The 20,581-nt window shown below is 50.6% G+C and overlaps 1 protein-coding gene across 2 annotated transcripts; it reads left to right on the top strand.

The window, feature by feature from the left end:
• The first annotated feature begins 12,257 nt into the window (after window positions 1-12,257).
• Window positions 12,258-19,780, top strand: KLF6 (Kruppel like factor 6). 2 transcript variants are annotated; one of them, XR_004343827.1, is made up of 5 exons: window positions 12,258-12,589; window positions 14,398-14,465; window positions 15,468-16,041; window positions 17,398-17,521; window positions 18,133-19,780. XR_004343827.1 is itself a non-coding variant. In XM_030321060.2 (4 exons), exons 1-4 carry the CDS (start codon window positions 12,488-12,490, stop codon window positions 18,182-18,184), a joined length of 852 nt encoding a protein of 283 aa, XP_030176920.1. In that variant the 5' UTR covers window positions 12,259-12,487; the 3' UTR covers window positions 18,185-19,780. The 2 variants fall into 2 exon arrangements, 1 of the variants encoding a protein (XP_030176920.1); XM_030321060.2 differs by lacking the exon at window positions 14,398-14,465 and having other exon boundaries at window positions 12,259-12,589.
• The last annotated feature ends 801 nt before the right edge of the window (window positions 19,781-20,581 follow it).

Below are 20,581 nucleotides of genomic sequence, written 5' to 3'. Positions count from 1 at the left end.
ATGTTTAGCGATTGCTAAGTTTTTAGAAGGCATTACTGGTAGATCCTTTTTATTTAGAACAGACTAGGTGAAAGTGAGATCCAAGATGTTCACCAGCAAACATAATCATACCTTATTTAACTTATAAGAGCAGACTTTAATCTTGCTTGCAATCGTCAGTCTGCAAATCTTTTCCTCAACTGTAATTCTTCTGTGTTCTCTCTCTCTCTCTCTCTCTCTCTCTCCTCCTCCTCCTTTTTTCTTTCTTTAACAATTTAATGCTCAATGACAGGCTTTGGATGTATACCAAATGCATCAATCATTAACTTCTGGCAATCTTCCCTTTTCTTTTTGCCCTCTTATAAACTCGAGCTCTGAATCTTAATTTTTAAAGTCTGCCTTACGGAGTAGGCAACATTACAGCCTCTAGAAAATTCTCTTCAGATGAGTGCCTGCTGATCTGCAGAGGGAAGAAGGATGATCAGACTCAATTATCATTTCCCGGAAGCTGACAGTCTCCTAGGGAAAAGAAGCATTAGCAAACAGCTGTCATTGCGGACAATGGCACACTTCTGGACAGGTAGACTCGAAAAATTTGCCTTCTAAGGACCATCTCATAGGAAGTTAACTGAGTTACATTTCTGTCTCAGCCATAAACCCTGTGCACCGTGGCAATGAGATATGGACATGTCAGTCAGTGCCCTTCCTGGGGGAGCTCGCAGACCTCGGGGAGACAAAGGCACAGCAAGCCCCAGCCCCAGCCCAGGGCCATTAGAGCAGAGGTGACAGAGGACAAGACGAGGTGTCTGGCACGTTGATGGAGTACTGGGGGAGGCTTCTAGGGGTGCATTTGGGTGGAGTCGCAAAGGACATGCAGGGGACAGTTACAAAGGGCTCTCAGGGATTGAAACGTGGGACACACATGTGGCTGACCAAATCAGGAGGAACTTGGAAGAGGCAGTGACACCAGAGGCGACAGCCCGGTGCTTTGCAGGGAGGTCCAAGGGAGCGATCAAGCCATAAAGGCTGATGTGTAGGCTCCATAGCTCACTACCCCGAACCCGAGATGGTATCACAGTGCGCCTCACCTCCCCGCAAGCAAATCCTGGTGGAGTTCCTCAGAAACAGACCTGCCGTCTTCTCTCTGGGAACCCACGGCTACAGTCACACAGTGTGCCTTTGGGCTGGGCTCTGCTGCCCTGACTCAAAGCCCAGCTGGACCCCTCTGCCCTGAGGCTGCAGACCCTGTGCTGTGGGCTCCGGAATATTCCCCTCTCCGCTCACTCCCAGGTTTCAACCTAGATCCACCCCTCCCAGCCTAGGGACCTCAGGCAAGTGATCTGCCTCTCCTCACCTGAGCTTCTGTGAAATGACATAACAAAAACATTTCTCTCAGAGGTTTCTACCGCCAGACGCGTAAGACAGATCACGTTTTCCTAGCTAGATTATTTCGAACCACACTCCTGCCACAATTTCTCTGCAGGAAGAATTCTACCCTCATCCTTTAGCCTCACCTTCCCAGACCCTCAGCTCCAGGAGGCAAGGAGCCAACAAGCGCCAGGCTGCATTGCCTCGGGGTCTGGCCCTCCCTCCCTGAGCTGTCACCTCCCTTCAAGACCATCCCCACGAAGCTGCTCCCTCCTACTGGCGAAATCAATGTCTCCTCTGTGTCTCCACTGCCCACTGTGCCCACGGCCGCCTTCTCTAGGCTGCTGATTGGACCCTGGAATGTAGGAAGGAACGGGCCTTATCCCTAATCTCTCCTCCACCAGATGAACAAACCAAGACAGGGCAACACTGACATTTTCACAAGTCCAGATAATCCTTTGTGTATTTCTGAAACAGGCCAGAAAACCCGTTCTCCTCTGCAGTTAGCAGAGTGCCAGCCCTGGACCCTGGACCAACAGCCCTCAATTTGAAGTGATTAAATGTTTGAAGGAAAGCAACAGGTGTTTCTGTCCCTTGCCGGTTTGTATCTACACTCTACCAAGTTTTTAACGCGAACATTAAGACTTGGGCCCCTAATGGCTGGTGGCTACTAGTTTTAAACAGCAACAAAATGATCAAGCGCTAAAAGGTACCATATTACCTTAAAAAAATCTCTAAAATTGTAAGTAACATATTCTCTAGCGTGTGAAAATGCTTACTGCCGACAACCTAGGAAACTAGGTGGAGTTTGTCGTATCCTATCACTCTATTGCTGTGTTATTTAATACAAGTACGTTTACATTCTTTTCACAAAGTACAAAAAATGGCCTCCCGAAAGATATCCACATCAAATCCCTGGAACTGAGGAACTTGACCTTCTTTGGGAAAATAGGTCTTTGCAGATGCAATTAAATGAAGGATCTTGAGACAAACTCACCCTGAGTTGCACAGCTTGGCCCTAAAGCCAACGACACAGGTTCTTAGAACAGGGAGGGAGATCTGAGACAGAAGAGGAGACAACTGTGTGACCAGGAAAGACAAAGAGCGGTAATGTGGCCACAAGCCAAGGAAGCCAGAGGCCATCAGAAGACAGAAGAGACAAGGCAGTGTCCTTCTCCAGAGCCTCCAGAGGGAGTGTGGCCCCCCAACACCTTTGTTCAGACTCACGACCTCCAGAATTGTGAGAGAAGAAACTTCAGTTGTGTTTGTGGTAATTTGCTGCAACACTCACGGGAAACTAATACATGATAAACATTAATTTCATATTCTGACTTATTACATGCTTTAAATCAAGATAGCACATTCCTCCTTTCTGTCTCTGTCTCTCTCATCCCCTCTCTCTGTATCAAAACACACTGCAGACCTTAGTATACTCCCCCTCTGTGGCTTGCACATCATTAATTATAGTTCAATATTTGTTTACAGTTCTTTATTTTGGTGGAAGGAGGCAAAATTCACAGAAAGTTAAATGCACAAGTCTTTTTTTTTAAGTTCATCTATTTTTAGAGAGAGAGAGTGGGGGAGGGGCAGAGAGAGAGGAAGAAAGAGAATCCCAAGCAGGTTCCTCACTATCAGCACAGAGCCTGACATGGGGCTCAAACCCACAGACTACAAGATCATGATCTGAGCTGAAATCAAGAGTCAGACGCCTAACTGACTGAGCCACCCAGGTGCTCCAAATGCACAGGTCTTAAATGTACCATTAAATAAATGCAGTCACCTGTGTAACCACACACCTATATCCAGATCAAAAACAGGTCCATCATCCAGCAACCATCATACCACCATCACCGTCACCAGGATGACCACCATCAGCAGGATCGTCCTCACCATCGCCATCCACATAATCACCATCACCACCATCACCATCGTCATCATCATCACCACCATCGCCATCACTGCTATCAACATGACCATCATCATCACCAATACCATCACCATCATTGCCACCCCTCATCATCACCACCATCACTATCGTTATCACCATCATCATCACCTTCATTACCATCATCCCTTTCACCATCATCATCATCATCACCACCATCAGCATCACTGCCAACACCATCATCACCATTACCACCATTATGATCATCACCAACATCACCATCATCACCATCACCACTATCAACATCACCATCATCCCCATTGTCACCATCAGCATCACCATCACTTGCCAACACCATCATCACCATCACCACCAGCAACATCACCATTGTCATCACCATCACACTTGCCATTACCCATCATCATCACCATCACTGTCAACACAATCACCGTCATCATCACCACCACCGCCATCAGCATCCACCCATCACTATCACCATCACCATCATCCACATCCTTTACCCACCGTTATTACCCATCACCAAGAGCCAAGAGGACTCCATCATGTCCTTTCTCAGTCAATCTCCACCCCTGTTTACCAAAGGCAACCAAACATCAGTTTTACCTTGTCTAGAACTTAATGTATCCTGAGTCTCTCGGTAGATATTCCTGTGTGCAAGGCTTCTTTCGCTCGGCCTAATGCTTCTGAGATACATTCATGTTGCCACATGTACCGATCATCAGTGCCAGACGATACAGAAATACCACAGCTCCTGCTGATGGACACCTGGCAGTTTCCAGTTTTTGACCATTATGGCTAAACTGCTGTGAATGATCTTGCACAAATTTCTTTGTGAACATGTTCTTTCAGGGCTTTTAACTAAATGCCTACAAGATGGGAGAGCTGAGTCACAGAGTAGGCATATGTTTGACTTTATTAAAAGTGGCCAGAACCTTTTCAAAAGGTGTTGTAGCATTTCACATCAATCTCCACCAATCAAGTAGGAAAGTTCTGGTTGCTCCCCACACATCTTCACCGGCTCTTAATGTTCCGGGTCTTCTTAACTTTAGCTCTTCTAGGGGGTTTTATTTCATATTTCCCCGATGACAAAGTTGAACGTATTTTTATGTGTTTGTTAGTCGTTTATATATCTTTTTCAGTCAAGTATCTGTTCAAATCTTCTGCCTATTTTTTATGTTTTTGAAAAAATTTCATTGACTTGTAGATACCCTGGATCCTTGTTCAACACAAGATGCACGTTTCAAGAGTATTTTCTCTCAGTCTATGACAAGTCTATGACTTGTCTATTCATGTTTTTAGTGGTGTCTTTTGAAGGACTCTTAAATTTTGATGAAGTCTAATTTGTCAAGCAGGAAAAAAATAGTTTTTTTTCTTTATGGCATGGCCTTCTGTGTTTGTCCAAGAAGACTTTGCCTACCCTCATATCATGATGATTTTCTCCCATGTTTTCTTCTGGAAGCTTTATTGTTTAGTCCTTCATTTCCTATTTAATCTGTCTCAAATTGACTTTTGTGTAAGATGTGAGATTGGGCTAATGTCCGCCCCACCACCCATATGTATACTCAGGTGTTCCTTTCATTTGTCGAAGAACTTCTGTGCCCATTTGGATTTCCCTGCGTTCTGCTTCTGACTAGTATGAAGAAAGTCATAGGAGAACGTTGCTCCCTTATACCCTGGTAACAAGAAAAAGCCAGATAATCTACAAAATCCTCATTTTCTTTGGCCTATTTAAGAGCAGAGGGCAACAGGCCCCCAGAGGAAGTGAATCTCAAAGGTGACCAGACACAGTGAGGAGAAATCATGCCACACACTGTTCACCTTTGGCAAAGTGGGAAGAGGCTCCCACCCCAGGAGAAAACAGTGGCACTGTAATAATTTGTTAACGCCTAAGTGTGGGCTGGGATGCTAGTCTGGAATAAATGGGAGCCTGAGACACAAGCTGACTTGTGAGCTCTTTCCACAGGCCCCCACTGGGTGCTCACGGGAGAGATGGGTAGGCGGGGCAGGAGAGCAGACACCCCTTGCCCCCCCACCACCGCACCCCCAAGTGGAACCAAGGCATGAAGCCCCACCCACACTCCCAGACCCTCGTCTCAAAGGAAGCAAACCCTTTCAGAGCTGGGGCAGAGTCCAGGAAGCAGAATTCTCTTGCCAGGAGAGGGGCAGGACTCCCTCACCTCACAACCCTCCCCTGACAGGTGCAAGGACGCCTGGCTGCCCAAGGGGAAGAAGCAGGAACATGGAGAAAAGCAAGTCCCAACGCGCAGGTGCACAGGGCGCTTGCAACAGCAGTTAGATCTGAGCTGAAAACACACTCCGCTCTCGCTGCGAGCCCAGAGCTCCGTGAAGAGTTGCTGCAGCCACTGCCAGGCAGGGCAGGTGTCCCAGGTCCCTTTGTCAAACAAGGGATGTTCCCTTCCATTTCAAATTTCCGAGCAGTTACATCTTGAACGGTCTCTTTGAGCTTCACCTTCTTCTCAAGGACATTAGAAGGCGGCCCACCTAAGGGTCAGGCCCACCCAAGATAATCTCCCTTCTGATAAACTTCAAGTCAGCTGCCAGGAAGGTGACGTGGGAGGGCAGCCTGGCCCACCGGCCAGCGCTCAAGAGGAGAGAGAGTGCAGGTCAGGCGTCCATCGGCCACCTTAGAGCTCTGCTCACCAGGGGATGCTGGTGCGCCGTCTGGCGTGAGAATCCCTCTTGAGAAGGTCTGGGCAGGTGAACTGCGGGCGTCTATGGAAACGAGAAAGACCAGGATGAAACATTCATCCTGCTACTTAGCAAACTGCACACTTTCCTTGAGCTTTAAGTTTGATTTTTGTTTTTTTTTTCAACTGTTGATTATAACAGCTACTTCGCAGGGTCCTGTGGGCACCAAATGGAACACCATGGAAAGCGTCCAGCACAGTGCCTGCCATAGGTCACATATTTATCCAGCGTGGGTTACTTCTCTTCTTCTCCTCTTTTCATTTCCTTCTATAAAACTCTGATGTATAGCAACGTATTTTCCCACCGTTCCCAAACATCCCAGAGTTTGTTACTATATTTTAAAAAGAGGGCCACTAAAACTGAGGCCTTAGATCTGTATGAATTCTCCCCATCTGCTGCTCTCTGGGCCATAGTACTGAGCATATTCCATATGTTGATAAATTAAGTTGCACATCTATTAAAAACTATCGATAGAGAACTTTCCTTATTAGCTATTCTCAGCACTAATAGTTATTTAAAGAGCAAATTGAGGGGCACCTGGGGGGCTCAGTCGGTAAAGCAACTCTTGATTTTGGCTCAGGTCATGATCTCATGGTTCATGAGCTCAAGCCCCATGGGGGCTCTGTGCTGACAGCATGGAGCCTGCTTGGGATTCTCTCTGTCTCTCCCTATCCATTTGCCCCTCCCCTGCTCATGCTCTCTCTCTCTCTCTCTCTCAAAAGTAAATAAACATTTTAAGGATAATAAAAAATAAATAAATAAATAAATAAATAAATAAATAAATAAATAACAAATCTATAACTTCATGTCATATAGTAACTGCAGTTTTGGTAATAACACCAAAAACAAAATAAAACAAAAGCAGCTTCTTGCCCAACAGAGCATATCCTCAGTTAATATTATTGGGGGAGTTATTGGAATGACCTGTGGAACAACTTCATAAGACTCCTTGCAAGAGCCCTACCTAAATTATCTAGAAGAATAGGAAGGATCAGGGGTACTTGGGTGGCTTAGTCAGTTAAGCGTCTCTGACTCTTGGTTTCAGCTCAGGTCATGATCTCATGGTTTGGGGGTTCAAGCCCCACAAAGGGCTCTTCACTGACAGCGTGGGGTCTGCTTGTGATTCTTTCTGTCGCTTTCTCTCTCTGCCCCTCCCCTGCTCGCTCTGTCTTTCTCTCTCGCAGAATAAATAAGCTTTAAAAAAAAAATAATAGGAAGTACCAAAAGTACCAAAAGTTTGTATATCATCCCCAAATCCTTAAGCTGAAAGTTAGGTTTAAAATGCAAACTTTGGGGGCACCTGGGTGGTTCAGTCGGTTAAGCGTCCGACTCTTGATCGTGGCTCGGGTCATGATCTCACTGTCTGGTTGGCTACGTGACCTGCAAAGGGGGTTTCATTTTAGTGTCTACCTTCATTCATCCGTTTAAAAAAGTGGGGGAGGGGCGATTATAAAATAAATATCAAGAACACACAGAAGAGACGGATGGACGCCGAATAAGTGAAATATCACCTTCAAAGCATTAAACGACTCTCTGTCATAAACCGGGGATTTTAATGCATTATTGCATTATTTCATCTACACGCATGCCACACGTCCCCCCCTCTGAACAGCTCCGGCCTTCTCTGATTCTTCTGGGCTGATCTGTTTAGAAATCAGATGCGACTAGTTGCACTGAGACCCCACAAAGACACTTTTCCCACAGGAAGCGTTCACTGCTTCCCCACTGAACAGCTACTCGAACCAGGAGCAGCAACGCCTCTGTTAAGACGGCTCCTTCAGGGCGCCTGGGTGGCGCAGTCGGTTAAGCCTCCGACTTCAGCCAGGTCACGATCTCGCAGTCTGTGAGTTCAAGCCCCGCGTCGGGCTCTGGGCTGATAGCTCGGAGCCTGGAGCCTGTTTCCGATTCTGTGTCTCCCTCTCTCTCTGCCCCTCCCCCGTTCATGGTCTGTCTCTCTCTGTCCCAAAAATAAATAAATGTTGAAAAAAAAAAAATTAAAAAAAAAAAAAAAAAGACGGCTCCTGTCCTGTGTATCTCTTGCCTCCTGGATACGTGGCCAGTCACAGGGCGTGAGTCATAGGTGCTGGGTGGCTCATGGGTGCAGGGGGAAGACACAGAACTCATTCTCTCTGAAAATCAGTCTACCTATCCTGTTTTTTATACTATTGTTTTTCTTTTTGCTGAAAATTACCATGTTGAAGGTATCCGTATCATGTCCAATTAGGTTCACTATTTTAAAAATAGACTATACAATCTTCGACACAGTTGTCAGTGCGTGCAACAGACAAGGACAAATCTACATTCTATGGGAACGTAGATAAGGAAAGTATTAAAACCATGAATAATTAATTGTCCAAAAGGTACACCGGCACCATAGCCACGACACCCGTACGCGTTGCACGGACAGCCACGTCCTAATCTTGATTCGGGGAGGACACCCTTCCCTTCGCTGGAATTTCCCCCATCTGCCAAGGAGGCCAGCTTTGGTCACCTGCATATTCCCCAGACTCTTGTTTCCTTTGGCGATGGCCAATGACGGAGAAAGTCCTATCCCCAATATAACCACGCTCTTGGAACCATCTCCCAAACATGACCAGCTGCTGTTCACCAGGGTGGGCTCAGCCTGTGGGTGGTTCAAGGCCAAACCATCTCTGTTCCTGGAAACAGACTCAGGTACAGGTCCCACCTGCAGAAGGCTAGTCATTCTCTTTGTTCCCGGGGTAAAATGAGCTGAACGCAGGCCAATGGTAATTTTTATCAATTCGTTCTGGATCACCATCGCAGACTCTGTAACAGGTACAGTATGTGGATAATAATCTTTTCGAACTTTAGATTCTGATACAAAGGTCCCTGCCTAGAACCTTCCAGGGTCATAATCCTGGTATATTCTAGTCTGTTAAAATCTAACACATAAAATCCTCTCGAAATTCTTTTACATGCCCCATTCCTTAAAAACTTTAAAAGGATGTTCATTAAACTCCATCTTGAGACAAAAATGAAAGTACTAGTTATAATTCACTTTTCCATTTTGAATTTTAAAATGCACATTCTTTGTGGTCTTGGCATTTGTCTTGAAAATGAACATGATGGTATATTTTAGGACATAATTCATATGGGAAGAAACACACTGAATGTCAGCATCACCCTAATTTAAACGGTTTGCACATTCAGAGGAAAAGCTCAGTTGCTAACCTCGGGGAGGGTTCTTGAGGTTTGCAGCCCTACCAGAAAAACAGATCCCTTCCAACTGGAACGAGATGGCATCGTCCTAGGATGAAGGCCTTGTGGTAGGTAACAAGTAAATGGACACTAAGTCCTAGGTCCCTGGCAGCGGGCTTGTTGGAACACAGTGCCTGGGACAGCCCCCGCCGCCCAGCTTCAGATCTGCAGGTTTGGGAACTGACCCTGAAAACTGCATTTTTAACAGTACATGACGTAGATGTGGATGCTGTTCTAGGCCTGGGACCTTCCTGAGATCCAGTTATAAGGCATCTCTCTCTTTTTTTTTTTTAACGTTTATTTATTTTTGGGAAACAGAGAGAGAGAGACAGAGCGTGAGTGGGGGAGAAGCAGAGGGAGAGGGAGAGACAGAATCCGAAGCAGCTCCAGGCTCTGAGCTGTCAGCGCAGAGCCCGATGCAGGCCACGAACTGTGAGATCACGACCGGAGCCGAAGTCGGACGCTAAACCGACTGAACCACCAGGCGCCTCAAGGCATTTCTTTTTTTTAAGGCCAAATTCTTTCTCACAGAATCCGAGTGTAAAACCTATCCGTTATCCTAAACTATCCCACTCAAAGACAGCAGACCCAACATCGGCCTTCTAGGTATTTTGACCCTTTTCCTGCAATTCCAGGTTTCCCAGGCGTACAGATGCGTGTGCCAGAGAAGGAGTCACGAGGGGCGACTCCGATTCGCACCCAGCACTCAGGCCTTCCAGACCCTCACGACACGACCAGGAGTCACCAGCACTATGGGCCTGAGGCCTGAGTGGGATGAGGCAGAGACAAGGGGAACAGAAGAGAGGGTGGACCCAGAGTTGGAAGGGGAGGGAAAGAGGGGGCAGGCTGGAGTGAACAGAGCAGAAGGAGATTAGGGAACAGATGAGATGGAGAACAGGGTGGGGGGGAGCAGAAGAGAAGGGGGAGCAGAGGATGGGCAGGGACAGAGGAGAATGGGGGCAGGGGAGACAGAAGATGGATGAAGGACACGGGGGGGTGTGGTGGACAGAAGATTGACGAGGGGGGACAGAAGATGGACAGGGAACAGGATGGGAGGCAGTGGACAGATGATTGACGGGGGGACAGAAGATGGATGGGGGACAGAGGAGAATGGGGGCAGCGGAGACAGAAGATGAATGGGGGACAGAGGATGGGGGGCGGTGGACAGATGACTGACGGGGGGGGACAGAAGATGGACGGGAGACAGAAGAGAATGGGGGCAGCAGAGACAGAAGATGGACAGGGGACAGAGGAGAATGGGGGCAGCGGGGACAGAAGATGGACAGGGGAGAGAGGATGGGAGGCGGTGGACAGATGATTGACGGGGGGACAGAAGATGGACAGGGGACAGAGGAGAATGGGGGCAGCAGAGACAGAAGATGGACGGGGACAGAGGATGGGGGGACAGAAGATGGACGGGGGACAGAGGAGAATAGGGGCAGCGGAGACAGAAGATGGACGGGGAACAGAGGATGGGGGGCGGTGGACAGATGATTGACGGGGGGACAGAAGATGGACAGGGGACAGAGGAGAATGGGGGCAGCAGAGACAGAAGATGGACAGGGGACAGAGGAGAATTGGGGCAGCAGAGACAGAAGATGAATGGGGGACAGAGGATGGGGGGCGGTGGACAGATGATTGACGGGGGGGGGGCAGAAGATGGACAGGGGACAGAGGAGAATGGGGGCAGCGGGGACAGAAGATGGACAGGGGACAGAGGAGAATGGGGGCAGCAGAGACAGAAGATGAATGGGGGACAGAGGATGGGGGGCGGTGGACAGATGATTGACGGGGGGGACAGAAGATGGACGGGGGACAGAGGAGAATGGGGGCAGCGGGGACAGAAGTTGGACAGGGGACAGAGGATGGGGGGCGGTGGACAGATGATTGACGGGGGGGGACAGAAGATGGACGGGGGACAGAGGAGAATGGGGGCAGCAGAGACAGAAGATGGATGGGGGACAGAGGATGGGGGGCGGCGGACAGATGATTGGCAGGGGGGACAGAAGGTGGACGGGGGACAGAGGATGGGGGGCAGTGGACAGAAAATTGATGGGGGGGACAGAAGGTGGATGGGGGACAGAAGATGGGGGGGCAGTGGACAGAAGATTGACGGGGGGGACAGGAAATGGACAGAGAATGGGGGGCGGGACAGAAGATGGACAGGGGACAGCGGAGGACGAAGGTGAGGGGACAGAAAAGGGTCAGAGGAGATGGAGGCGGTCGGTCGGGGGGAACAGAGGGTCCTGAGGGGGCAGGGCGCCCAGAGGTCGGAGGGAAGGGAGCGACAGGAGGGACGGGAGGGACAGGAGGGACGGAAGGGACGGAGCTGAGGACGAAGGAGGGGAGCAGCGCGGTCCCGAGGTCGGAAGAGGGTGCACAGAGGGGACAGGGGGCCCGCCTGGCTGCGCTCGGCCCCGCCGCGGCGCCGGAGCCGCTTGGCCGGGGAGCAGGGGACGGGGACCCGGTGACGGGGCCCAGGTGACCGGCCCGGGAGGCGGGACGGGAACGAGCACGCCGGTCTGGTGACCGGGACGGGGCCTGAGTGACGACTGACGAGGACCGGGGGCCGGGGGGGACGGCGATGGGACTGCCGGCCCGAGCGCCGGGCCCGGGCGACCCGGACGGGGACCGACCCGGGCACCGGGGCGCGGGGACCGGGGGATGGGACGCGGGCCGGGGACAGGAGGAGCGGCTCCCTCGGCCGGCCGCGGGCGCACTGAGCCGCTCGGCCCGCACCTCCCAGCGCCGACTCCTCCGGCGCGCGGCAGCCCGCGCCTTATATACCCTGCTAAAAATAGCCTGCGAGGACGCCTCCCAATCAGAGCCGCCTGAAGTTCGAATTGAGCCAATGGCGAGGGCTGTGATGGAGAGGCTCGGTCACGCCAGGCGGGGCCGCTGTGAGTCACCGCCTGCCATTGGCCGCAGCTGACATCACCGGCGCGCAGCCCCCGGGCCGGGCGCAGCGTGATTGGGCGGTGCACGGGGCGGGCGCGGGCGAGTCACGTGGGGGGGAGGGAGTGGGGGGAGCCAGGCGGGGAAGAGGGGGAGGCTGGCAGGGAGCTTTGAATAGGGAAGTTTTGCAGGGGTTACGTTTGCAGTCAGTCCGGTGTTTGCAAATATTGTGTGGGCTCGCGAGCGCGTCTCTGGGCTCCGGCAGGATCCGAACCCGCGGCGCCTAATTGCTGTGCACTGAGTTTGCATGAAACTTTCCCCGGCGCTGCAGGCACGGCTGCTGCGCTCTCGACTCCAGACCGCACACCTCCCTGTTTTCACAACAGCAGTGACTGTCTTTTCCAACCCGACATGGATGTACTCCCAATGTGCAGCATCTTCCAGGAACTCCAGATTGTGCACGAGACTGGTTACTTCTCGGCGCTGCCCTCCCTGGAGGAATATTGGCAACAGGTAAATTGGAATTTTCGTGTGCCAGGTGCCCGGTGCACCGAGGAGGGAGTGCATGCACGCACGGCCAGGATGGTGTGTGGTTGGAGGTGCATTTATTTTTCCTCTTCTTCTTCTTCTTTTTTTTTTTTTTCTTGTTCAATGGTTTGGGTACATTAAAAACAAAAATTTGAAATAATTAGTCCTAAAACGTACTTCTGCTGCCTGCGTGCGGAAGGCACTTAAAAGGGGCCTTTCACGGCGTGGAGCGGAGTTGTCATATGAGTGGGGCGCAGCGGCGCGTCGCCTCTCGGACTGTTTTCGCCCGTTTCTGGGGCTCCTGGACTGCATCCTCCGGAGGGCAGTCCCAGCCCCGCGGCCTGATCCCGGCCCGAGCCCTTGGCGGAAGTTTGGTGTTTGTACCAGCTCCAGACTCCACAGCTGGGTCTTGTCATATGAACTTGCATGGACTGCCAAGGGTATTTTTTTTTTCATGGGGTATTTTTTTTTTTTTTTGGATTTTTTTTTGGTTTTTTTTTTTTTTTTTTTTTTTTTTTTGGTGTCTGTACATAGACTCTTTTTTTCTTTTTTTTTAATTAAAAATGTCACCAGGGACACATCCACCGGCTCCTTTTCTCTACTGGGCCATTTCCAGTGTCTTTTTCCTCTTTGGAATCCTTAAGATGTGTTTGGATCTGTCTTGTTTTTCTTACCTGCTTCTTTTGTTGACCAGGAAAAAAAAAAAAAAAAGAGCCAACAATGTTTGCACAACCAGTGACTTATCAGTCATATGACAATGAGCCCGTCCAAATTGCTTCAAGTCTGAGTTTGAGAAGAAGAGTCCCAGTTTCCGGCATTTTTTTTTTTTTTTTTTTTTTTTGTGGAACTGGAATTTTTGACGTTGGACATTTAAGAAAGTTATTACCCCCCCCCCCCAATTGTTAGGATTGCCTGAAGGGAGAGAGGAGACTCTGACACTCGTCCCATTGTCTTTAAAAAGATAGAAGGAGGGGTCAGGGCTGTCTCTGCCCCTGCTAGGCTGTTCGCTTTTTGTCACTAAGTGAATTAGCAGATCAAATATATTCTGTGGGTTTCAAAGCCTAGAAAGCTTTTAAAGGGGATGAAATGCAAAGTGTTGCAACCTTCACATGCCTGCTTAATCGTTCCCAGCCCCGTCCTGCCTTCCTCTCCCCTCCCCCCTTTTCCTCCTAAAGTAGCTGCTCCCCAGGACGTGATTGAAATTGATCTAAGTAGTTTCCTTCGGGCATTTGGGATTTGGGCCCCAAGCCAGGCTGAGCTCCCGGTGGCCTTCAGAGGCTTTTAAACTCTCGGAGAGCTGCGTTTCGGTCCCTGGGGCTGATCGGCATAATGGAGATTTTTAAATTAGCCAGATTATGAAAGTTTAGCACGACCTCAGTAAATGTGCTTTCCTTTTTCTCTGGAACATCAGTTGGAACCCTTGGTGTCTGTCCTTAGAGCACCTAGTATGCCCTGTAACTCAGACGTCTGATTTTAGGGGTAAAGAGAAAACAATGATGTTTTTTTTTTCCCCCTTTGCTTGCTCATGCTGGCTATGTGACGAATCCGTGGGGAGGGGGAAGGGTATGTGCTATATTCTAGCAGGCACATTTGCTCAGTAAGCAAGCACGAGCCCTTTGGGTAGGCTTTGCGGGTCCTGAACGTGATTTGCAGAGTTTGCTGTAGAAACTGAAATCTGTAGAAATGCAGTTGTATGGACAGCCTTATATGGGCACCCAGGCAGTTGATCCTAGTAGAGATAAGGGCGGACACAATGTAATCCTAAAATGTTTCCTACCGTTTTTCTTTTCCAGTGGCTAGGAAGTTTGAGATGGTGGGGAGAGGGGATGCTGCTCTCTCGGCAGTTGTAGCTTCTTGAAAGGTTGGTTGTGGGGCTGGGGAGGGGCACTGTCCGTGACACCTGCATGTGTGTTTGAACCGGGTCCTTTTCTGGCCTCTGATCAGAATTTCAAAAGGAAGTCTCCTTTGGCATTGCGTGAAAGAAACAGAGTGATGACTCATACAGTTGTACTCTTGGCCAGTAGATAAAGTTCTTGTCCATTGTGGGACTCCCAGCAGGGCTGGGGAGGAATTTCCCCTCCTGCATTCTTTACAATAGCAGATGGCCATTCTGGAACTACTTCTCCACTCCTGTTGTTGAAGCTCTTGTTTTTCTCGGACCACTGTGGAAGTCATTAAAGTTGTGGGTGAGCACGGCCCCTGCACTTGGGAATGGCATTCTCTGAGAGCCTCCTGGGTCGGGGCTGTGCAGGAAATGGGGTGGTTTGTCTGCAGCTCCACTGATGCCCCCGAACACAGACCGTCAGCGGGCTGCGCCTGCTGGCTGAGCGTGGCCCTGTGCTCTCAGCTGTGTCTCTAAAGACAGACACACGCAATGTCAGAACACATTGCATTGCGGGCTGGGCAGCCTTTCTGTCTTGTGCGTGAGAAGGGAGGGCGGCCGGGGCATTCCTTCATGCACATGGTGCTCCACACTGTCAGATAATCTGGTTAAACCTGTCGGGCGGGGAGGGGGGACTGTCTCAGGCCGGTTTTCTTTGTGTGGCTCACGGAAACTCATTAGTAACGTCAACACCGGTAACTGTAACCAAAATGGCTTCGTGACCATCAGTCCTTGTGGCCACAGGTCCGACCTGGGAAGGCCAGGAGAGGCTCCACCTCTGGTCTTTCTTCCGAGTGCATATCCATTCCTAGAAACAGCCTCCCCCTCGCTCTCCTAGAGACGAGATTCGTGCAGCGCCACGGCCACGGCCACGGCCACGGTCTACCTGCCCTTGATTCCTGCATGTTTTTTGGCAACTTGCTTTCGGTTCCATTTTCAGTCGTCACAATCACGTGCCTTCTTGTGGTTCCTTTCGCACAGACCTGCCTGGAGCTGGAGCGTTACCTCCAGAGCGAGCCCTGCTATGTGTCGGCCTCCGAAATCAAGTTCGACAGCCAGGAAGATCTGTGGACCAAAATCATCCTGGCTCGGGAGAAAAAGGAGGATCCGGACCCGAAGCTTTCCTCCACTCCCCCCGAGGATGCTCTGAACAGCCCCGGCTGTGCTTACAACGTGGAGACCCACAGCCTCAACTCGGACGTGAGCAGCGAGTCTTCCGACAGCTCCGAGGAACTGTCCCCCACCACCAAGTTTTCCTCCGACCCCATCGGCGAAGTCTTGGTCGGCTCGGGGACCCTGAGCTCGTCCGTCACCTCCACACCCCCTTCTTCTCCAGAACTGAGCAGGGAGGCCTCTCACCTGTGGGGCTGTGTGCCAGGCGAGCCGCACCCTCCCGGGAAGGTGCGCAGTGGGACTGCGGGGAAGCCGGGTGACAAGGGCAGCGGGGACGCATCCCCAGATGGCCGCAGGAGGGTGCATCGGTGCCACTTTAACGGCTGCAGGAAAGTTTACACCAAAAGCTCGCACTTGAAAGCTCATCAGCGCACTCACACAGGTCAGTCCCTCCTGCCACGCGGGAGGTGGGCCGCTGGTGGGCGCCGCTGAATCGCACCAGCCCTGGGAGGGGGCCGGGGCCCCGGCGAGCGGACGCGTCCTCACCTCATGCCTCCCCCAAAAGAGTTGGGTCTCTGGGGAGGACAGAGTAGGAGCGGAAGGACTGGACATGTGTGCCTGATGAACGGTTGACACTTTGAGATTACCCGGATGAGGTAAATCCCATTCTCTGCCTATACCCCACACCCCTGACTCGCTCCAACCTCCCCGCCCATCCAGGCCCGCGGTGCCCGGTCTGCGGCATCCGTGCAGACCATCACGTGGAGCGGCCCATGATTTTCTCCTGGGGTGGGGACAAAGGGTGGCCGGGCAGCGGGGAGCACGCCAGTGTCAGCCGTGCTGCGAGACGGGAGCTTGGCCAGTGCGCAACGTGGGAGGCAGTACTGATGTGTGGGTACTTCCTGAGAATTTCTCTGTGTATCACGTGGCCTTTGTTTTCTGAAACCAGTTGGGAAAAAAAAAAAAAAAAAGACTTTGTCACAGAAGACCACAACTTAGATGACAGTCGCATGTGAAATTACCGTGATAGTCTGGGGTGACCGGGGGCAGAATCACACAGGCTCCAGAGGCGGGAGGGATGTTGTGGATGGAGTCGCGTAAACCGGCCCACCCTGTGACGAGGCAGGGACCTCGGAGCCCCCAAGTCAGGGTCCCCGAGTCCCCATCTGTCCTGACCGGCGTCACACTTGAGGACAGGCCGTGGCAGAACCTTCACTGCCCTCAGGTAGTGCTCGTAGTGAATTCGTGTTTACTGTCTGACCAACGGGTGAAGACAGCTTGGCCGTCGGATGGCCATTTAGAAAGTGCTTTGAAGGCCTGAGGATGGGGTTTCCCAGAAACTCATGACCTCAGTTTTGGAGAAATGTCGCTTCCCGGAGGAAACTACAAAGCCTCATTCCACAGGGAAGTGAGTAAGGAACAAAATAAGCACTTGAGAGAAACCGTTTCCATGGAGAGAGCTATAAAAGCCTGCCCCCGCCAGGGGCTGTGGGTCCAGCGGGCTGACACGTCAGCTCAGAACTATTTCGCCAGTCTGAGTAATTGTCATTCTTACACGTTAGCGCTGATTACGGTCACATGGCCCCAGGCTAGGTCAGGAGGGGGCTCCTGGGTGTCCCCTGGAGTGCGGCTCCGTCCCTAAGTCCTTAATTGAAGGGGGACTGAATTCCCGAGGAGGCCGGCCCCTGGGCTTGCCCCTGAGCTGACTTTCCTCCAGCCCCTTCCTTGTGCGCGGTCACAGCACACCTCCTCCTGCTCAGTGAAATCACGGTGTGCCTGTCGTGTGCTCTCTTCCCAGGAGAAAAGCCTTACAGATGCTCATGGGAAGGGTGTGAGTGGCGTTTTGCAAGAAGCGATGAGTTAACCAGACACTTCAGAAAGCACACTGGTGCCAAGCCTTTTAAATGTTCTCACTGTGACAGGTATGTGTTCCCAAAGTGCAGGGGCGCGGAGTGCCAGCGAGGAACAGGCGTGCGGTGCAGAAGGCAGGCATTTTCCTGTCCCGAGATGGCATTTGTCATTTCAGCCTGGGACTTTTTTAAGGCGTCTGTAAGATGCCAGTTGCCCAAATTAGGAAGAACTGTGTTCTGTGCGCGTGAGACTAGAGTGATTTCATTCATACTTTGTGACCCTTGGAACTTGAAGGCTCGGTAGTGAGGTCGGGTGAAGTGCTCCCCAGAGCTGGGTGGAGGCCTTCATTCACGTCCCGGGAATGAGTCTCCCTGACTCCGTGGATCCCCACTTCCCTTCGGGAGGGGTGGGGGGGCGGGGCGTGGGGCAGGCCCGGAGGGGGGCGGGGCCGGGCGAGGCCAGGCCCGGAGTGGGGCGGGGCCAGGCCCGGAGGGGCGGAGCGGAGGCCAGACCTGGAGGGCGGCGGGGTGAGGCCAGGCCCGGAGGGGCGGGGCGAAGGCCAGACTCGGAGGGGGGCGGGGCCAGGCCAGGCCCGGAGGGGGCGGGGCGAAGGCCAGGCCGCAGGTCTGTAGCCTCAGCGCAGGCGGACACCTAACGTGTTGGATGCCGATTTGCTCTGCAGGTGTTTCTCCAGGTCCGACCACCTGGCCCTGCACATGAAGAGGCACCTGTGAGGGGGCAGAGCGGCGAATCCTGCGGGCTAAAAGGCTTCCAGGCTGAGAGACAGCCGTGGAAGGAGGGTGCGTGTTCCAGCCAAAGCATGCCATTTTGCACCCCACCCAGCTGCCTCCAGGACCTCTACTGGGAAGGTCTCTCGAGGGCGAACCACGTCACGTCAGAAGCGGCAGGGCACCCGCGGTGTGTGGTGTTTGGGTGGCCCCGACTCACCACCGGTACCTGCCTTCCGAGTGGTCCCCAAGCCCTTGCCGTGAGCATGTGCACTGAGAATGTTACTGGTTGGGTTGCCTGTCTGTGGAGGATCTATTTCTGACTGTGTGATGAGGCCGAGGCTTCTCCCTCGCGGTGGCAAGGCCGCGAGAGGCAGCAAACGCGTAGTTTGAATGTTTTGTGTGTGCGGAGTATATACCACGAGAGGAGATGACCACCAAACATTTCCTAGGGGGTGGGGTCTGCGCCTTAGAATAAAAACTAAAAAAAAAAAAAAAAAAAAAAAAAGGGAACATATGGAGGGCGGGAGTGGGTGGTCTTGACCCCCGAGTGGCGAGTGGGTGTGGGGAGGGGAGCCCCTTCCCGTGTGAGAGAACGTTCGGTGTCTGGTGCAGCTATGAAACGTGCAATGTGTCAAGTAGCTTGTTTACCGGCTACAGGAGCTCATTTGTTACCCGTCGTATAAGCTGTGTATTTACAAATATAACACATCGATAACTTTTCCTTATAAGACAAAAAGTAATGCATGGTCTGGGGAACTATCTGCTTTTCCATTCTTCAATCAGGACTGCAATGTCGATCCCAGTTACTGAGCAGCTAACGTGTGGTTGGTCAACTTCAGCGATCCCTAGCCATCTGGGCCTGGCAATACACAATCCTCCCCCCCTCCCCCTTCGATTTTGTAACACTCCCTTTCAGAAAGGCAGTTGTGCAGCATAGGATTATTTTTTAAATGATTCTGAATTTGAATTCCCTTTTTGGAGACTTTCGTGATGCCCTGTGAAGGCATTGGGCCTGTGTTGGGTATCGAGTGCTAGGGCTGGGAATTGCCAGTCTAATGTTCCATTAGACTCAGAACCTAAAGTTTTTCTCAGTTGGGTGGATAAAACCACTAAAGCTTCGAAACTGTTTTCTCATGCAGCTAAGTTTCTCTTATTTATGCCTTGAGGACTAATTTCTGGTTTTCTAGCTGTTAATGCACTGTAGATCTTAATAATGGTGCCTTATGCAAGTGGCCCTTCTGCGGGGGGGTCTCATACAGGGGTATGGGTGATGCATGCTTTATTAAGGCTCTTTTTTTCACCTGGCATTGTACTGTATCAATATATAATACAGAAAATCGAATCTCGTACAAAAGTCCTCCTTCACCAAGACAAACGGAGAGATAAAACTCCCCAAACAAGTCAGTATTTACGCGATATGTTTTGACAACTTGACTGTCAGTGTTAAAGTGAAAACAGGATCATTGGAAAATCAGACCATTTCTGCCACCATGAGACTTTCATATAGACTTTGCACAACCATTGTGTATAGATCACACACCGGCTGTATTTAATATGTAACGTTGTCACGCATATTAAAGACACAGAAGTATAAAAAAACCATGTTAATGTATTTGCTTAAAAGGCACAAGTTCCACACATGTATCTGTTGGTAATACAGAAAGTATATTACTTTTTTTAAAAAGTGGGCGGAATTCTTGTGTATGTATATTTGTGTGTAACGTATGTGTATGTGTGTGTGTGTGTATGTGTGTGCGTGTGTGTGTGTGTATATATATATATATATATACATATATATAGATAATATATAAATATTTTTTTAAGGAGAACTGAGAATGTTTAGCTAGAAAATTCCACAGCCTGTGAAGAGATATTTCAGAATGGCCATAAAGGAGGTAAAAATGAAAACTAACTTTTATAAAGGCTTTATCTGTAATTTAATGATTTGCTACAGATTCTTGGCATCAGATCTCTCCCAGACTGCCGACTTCGCTCGTCATTATTGGCAGGTCCAGAATAGGAGACCTTCGGCCATTCAAAAGTGGCTCGGAGGGGAATGCTAGCCCACTAATTGGTCTCAGACACACCAAGGTTTTGATTTTGAATTTCAGCCTTATTAGAACATCTACCCTAAGAGTAAGCTAGTCACAGGGATTCTTTTTTAGAATACTTTTTATGCAGATGAAGCTATTTTTTCCAGCAAATAGATTCTTCCAGTTTTTCCAACGAGTCATTTCCCCGAATTGGCATACCACAGCATGGCTGATATTTCATCCAGCTGCTGGCTTGTGGGTGTGGATCTTGTCTTTATATATATGTATATATATATATACATATGAGTCTGGCTGGCCTGGTATTTTGTTTGATCTTCCTGGAAATGAGCAGCGATGAAAGCTCACA

This window comes from Lynx canadensis, chromosome B4 (genome assembly GCF_007474595.2).
Source record: "Lynx canadensis isolate LIC74 chromosome B4, mLynCan4.pri.v2, whole genome shotgun sequence".
NCBI classification, from domain to species: domain Eukaryota; kingdom Metazoa; phylum Chordata; class Mammalia; order Carnivora; family Felidae; genus Lynx; species Lynx canadensis.
This window is presented reverse-complemented; position numbering and strand designations above follow the sequence as displayed.

Excerpts from the sequence above, each read along its gene's own strand:
- KLF6 (XM_030321060.2), top strand. The coding sequence starts at position 12,488 with ATGGATGTACTCCCAATGTGCAGCATCTTCCAGGAACTCCAGATTGTG. Across the intron at positions 16,042-17,397 it reads TCATCAGCGCACTCACACAG|GAGAAAAGCCTTACAGATGC; the intron begins GTCAGTCCCTCC and ends CTCTCTTCCCAG. Across the intron at positions 17,522-18,132 it reads AAATGTTCTCACTGTGACAG|GTGTTTCTCCAGGTCCGACC; the intron begins GTATGTGTTCCC and ends TTTGCTCTGCAG.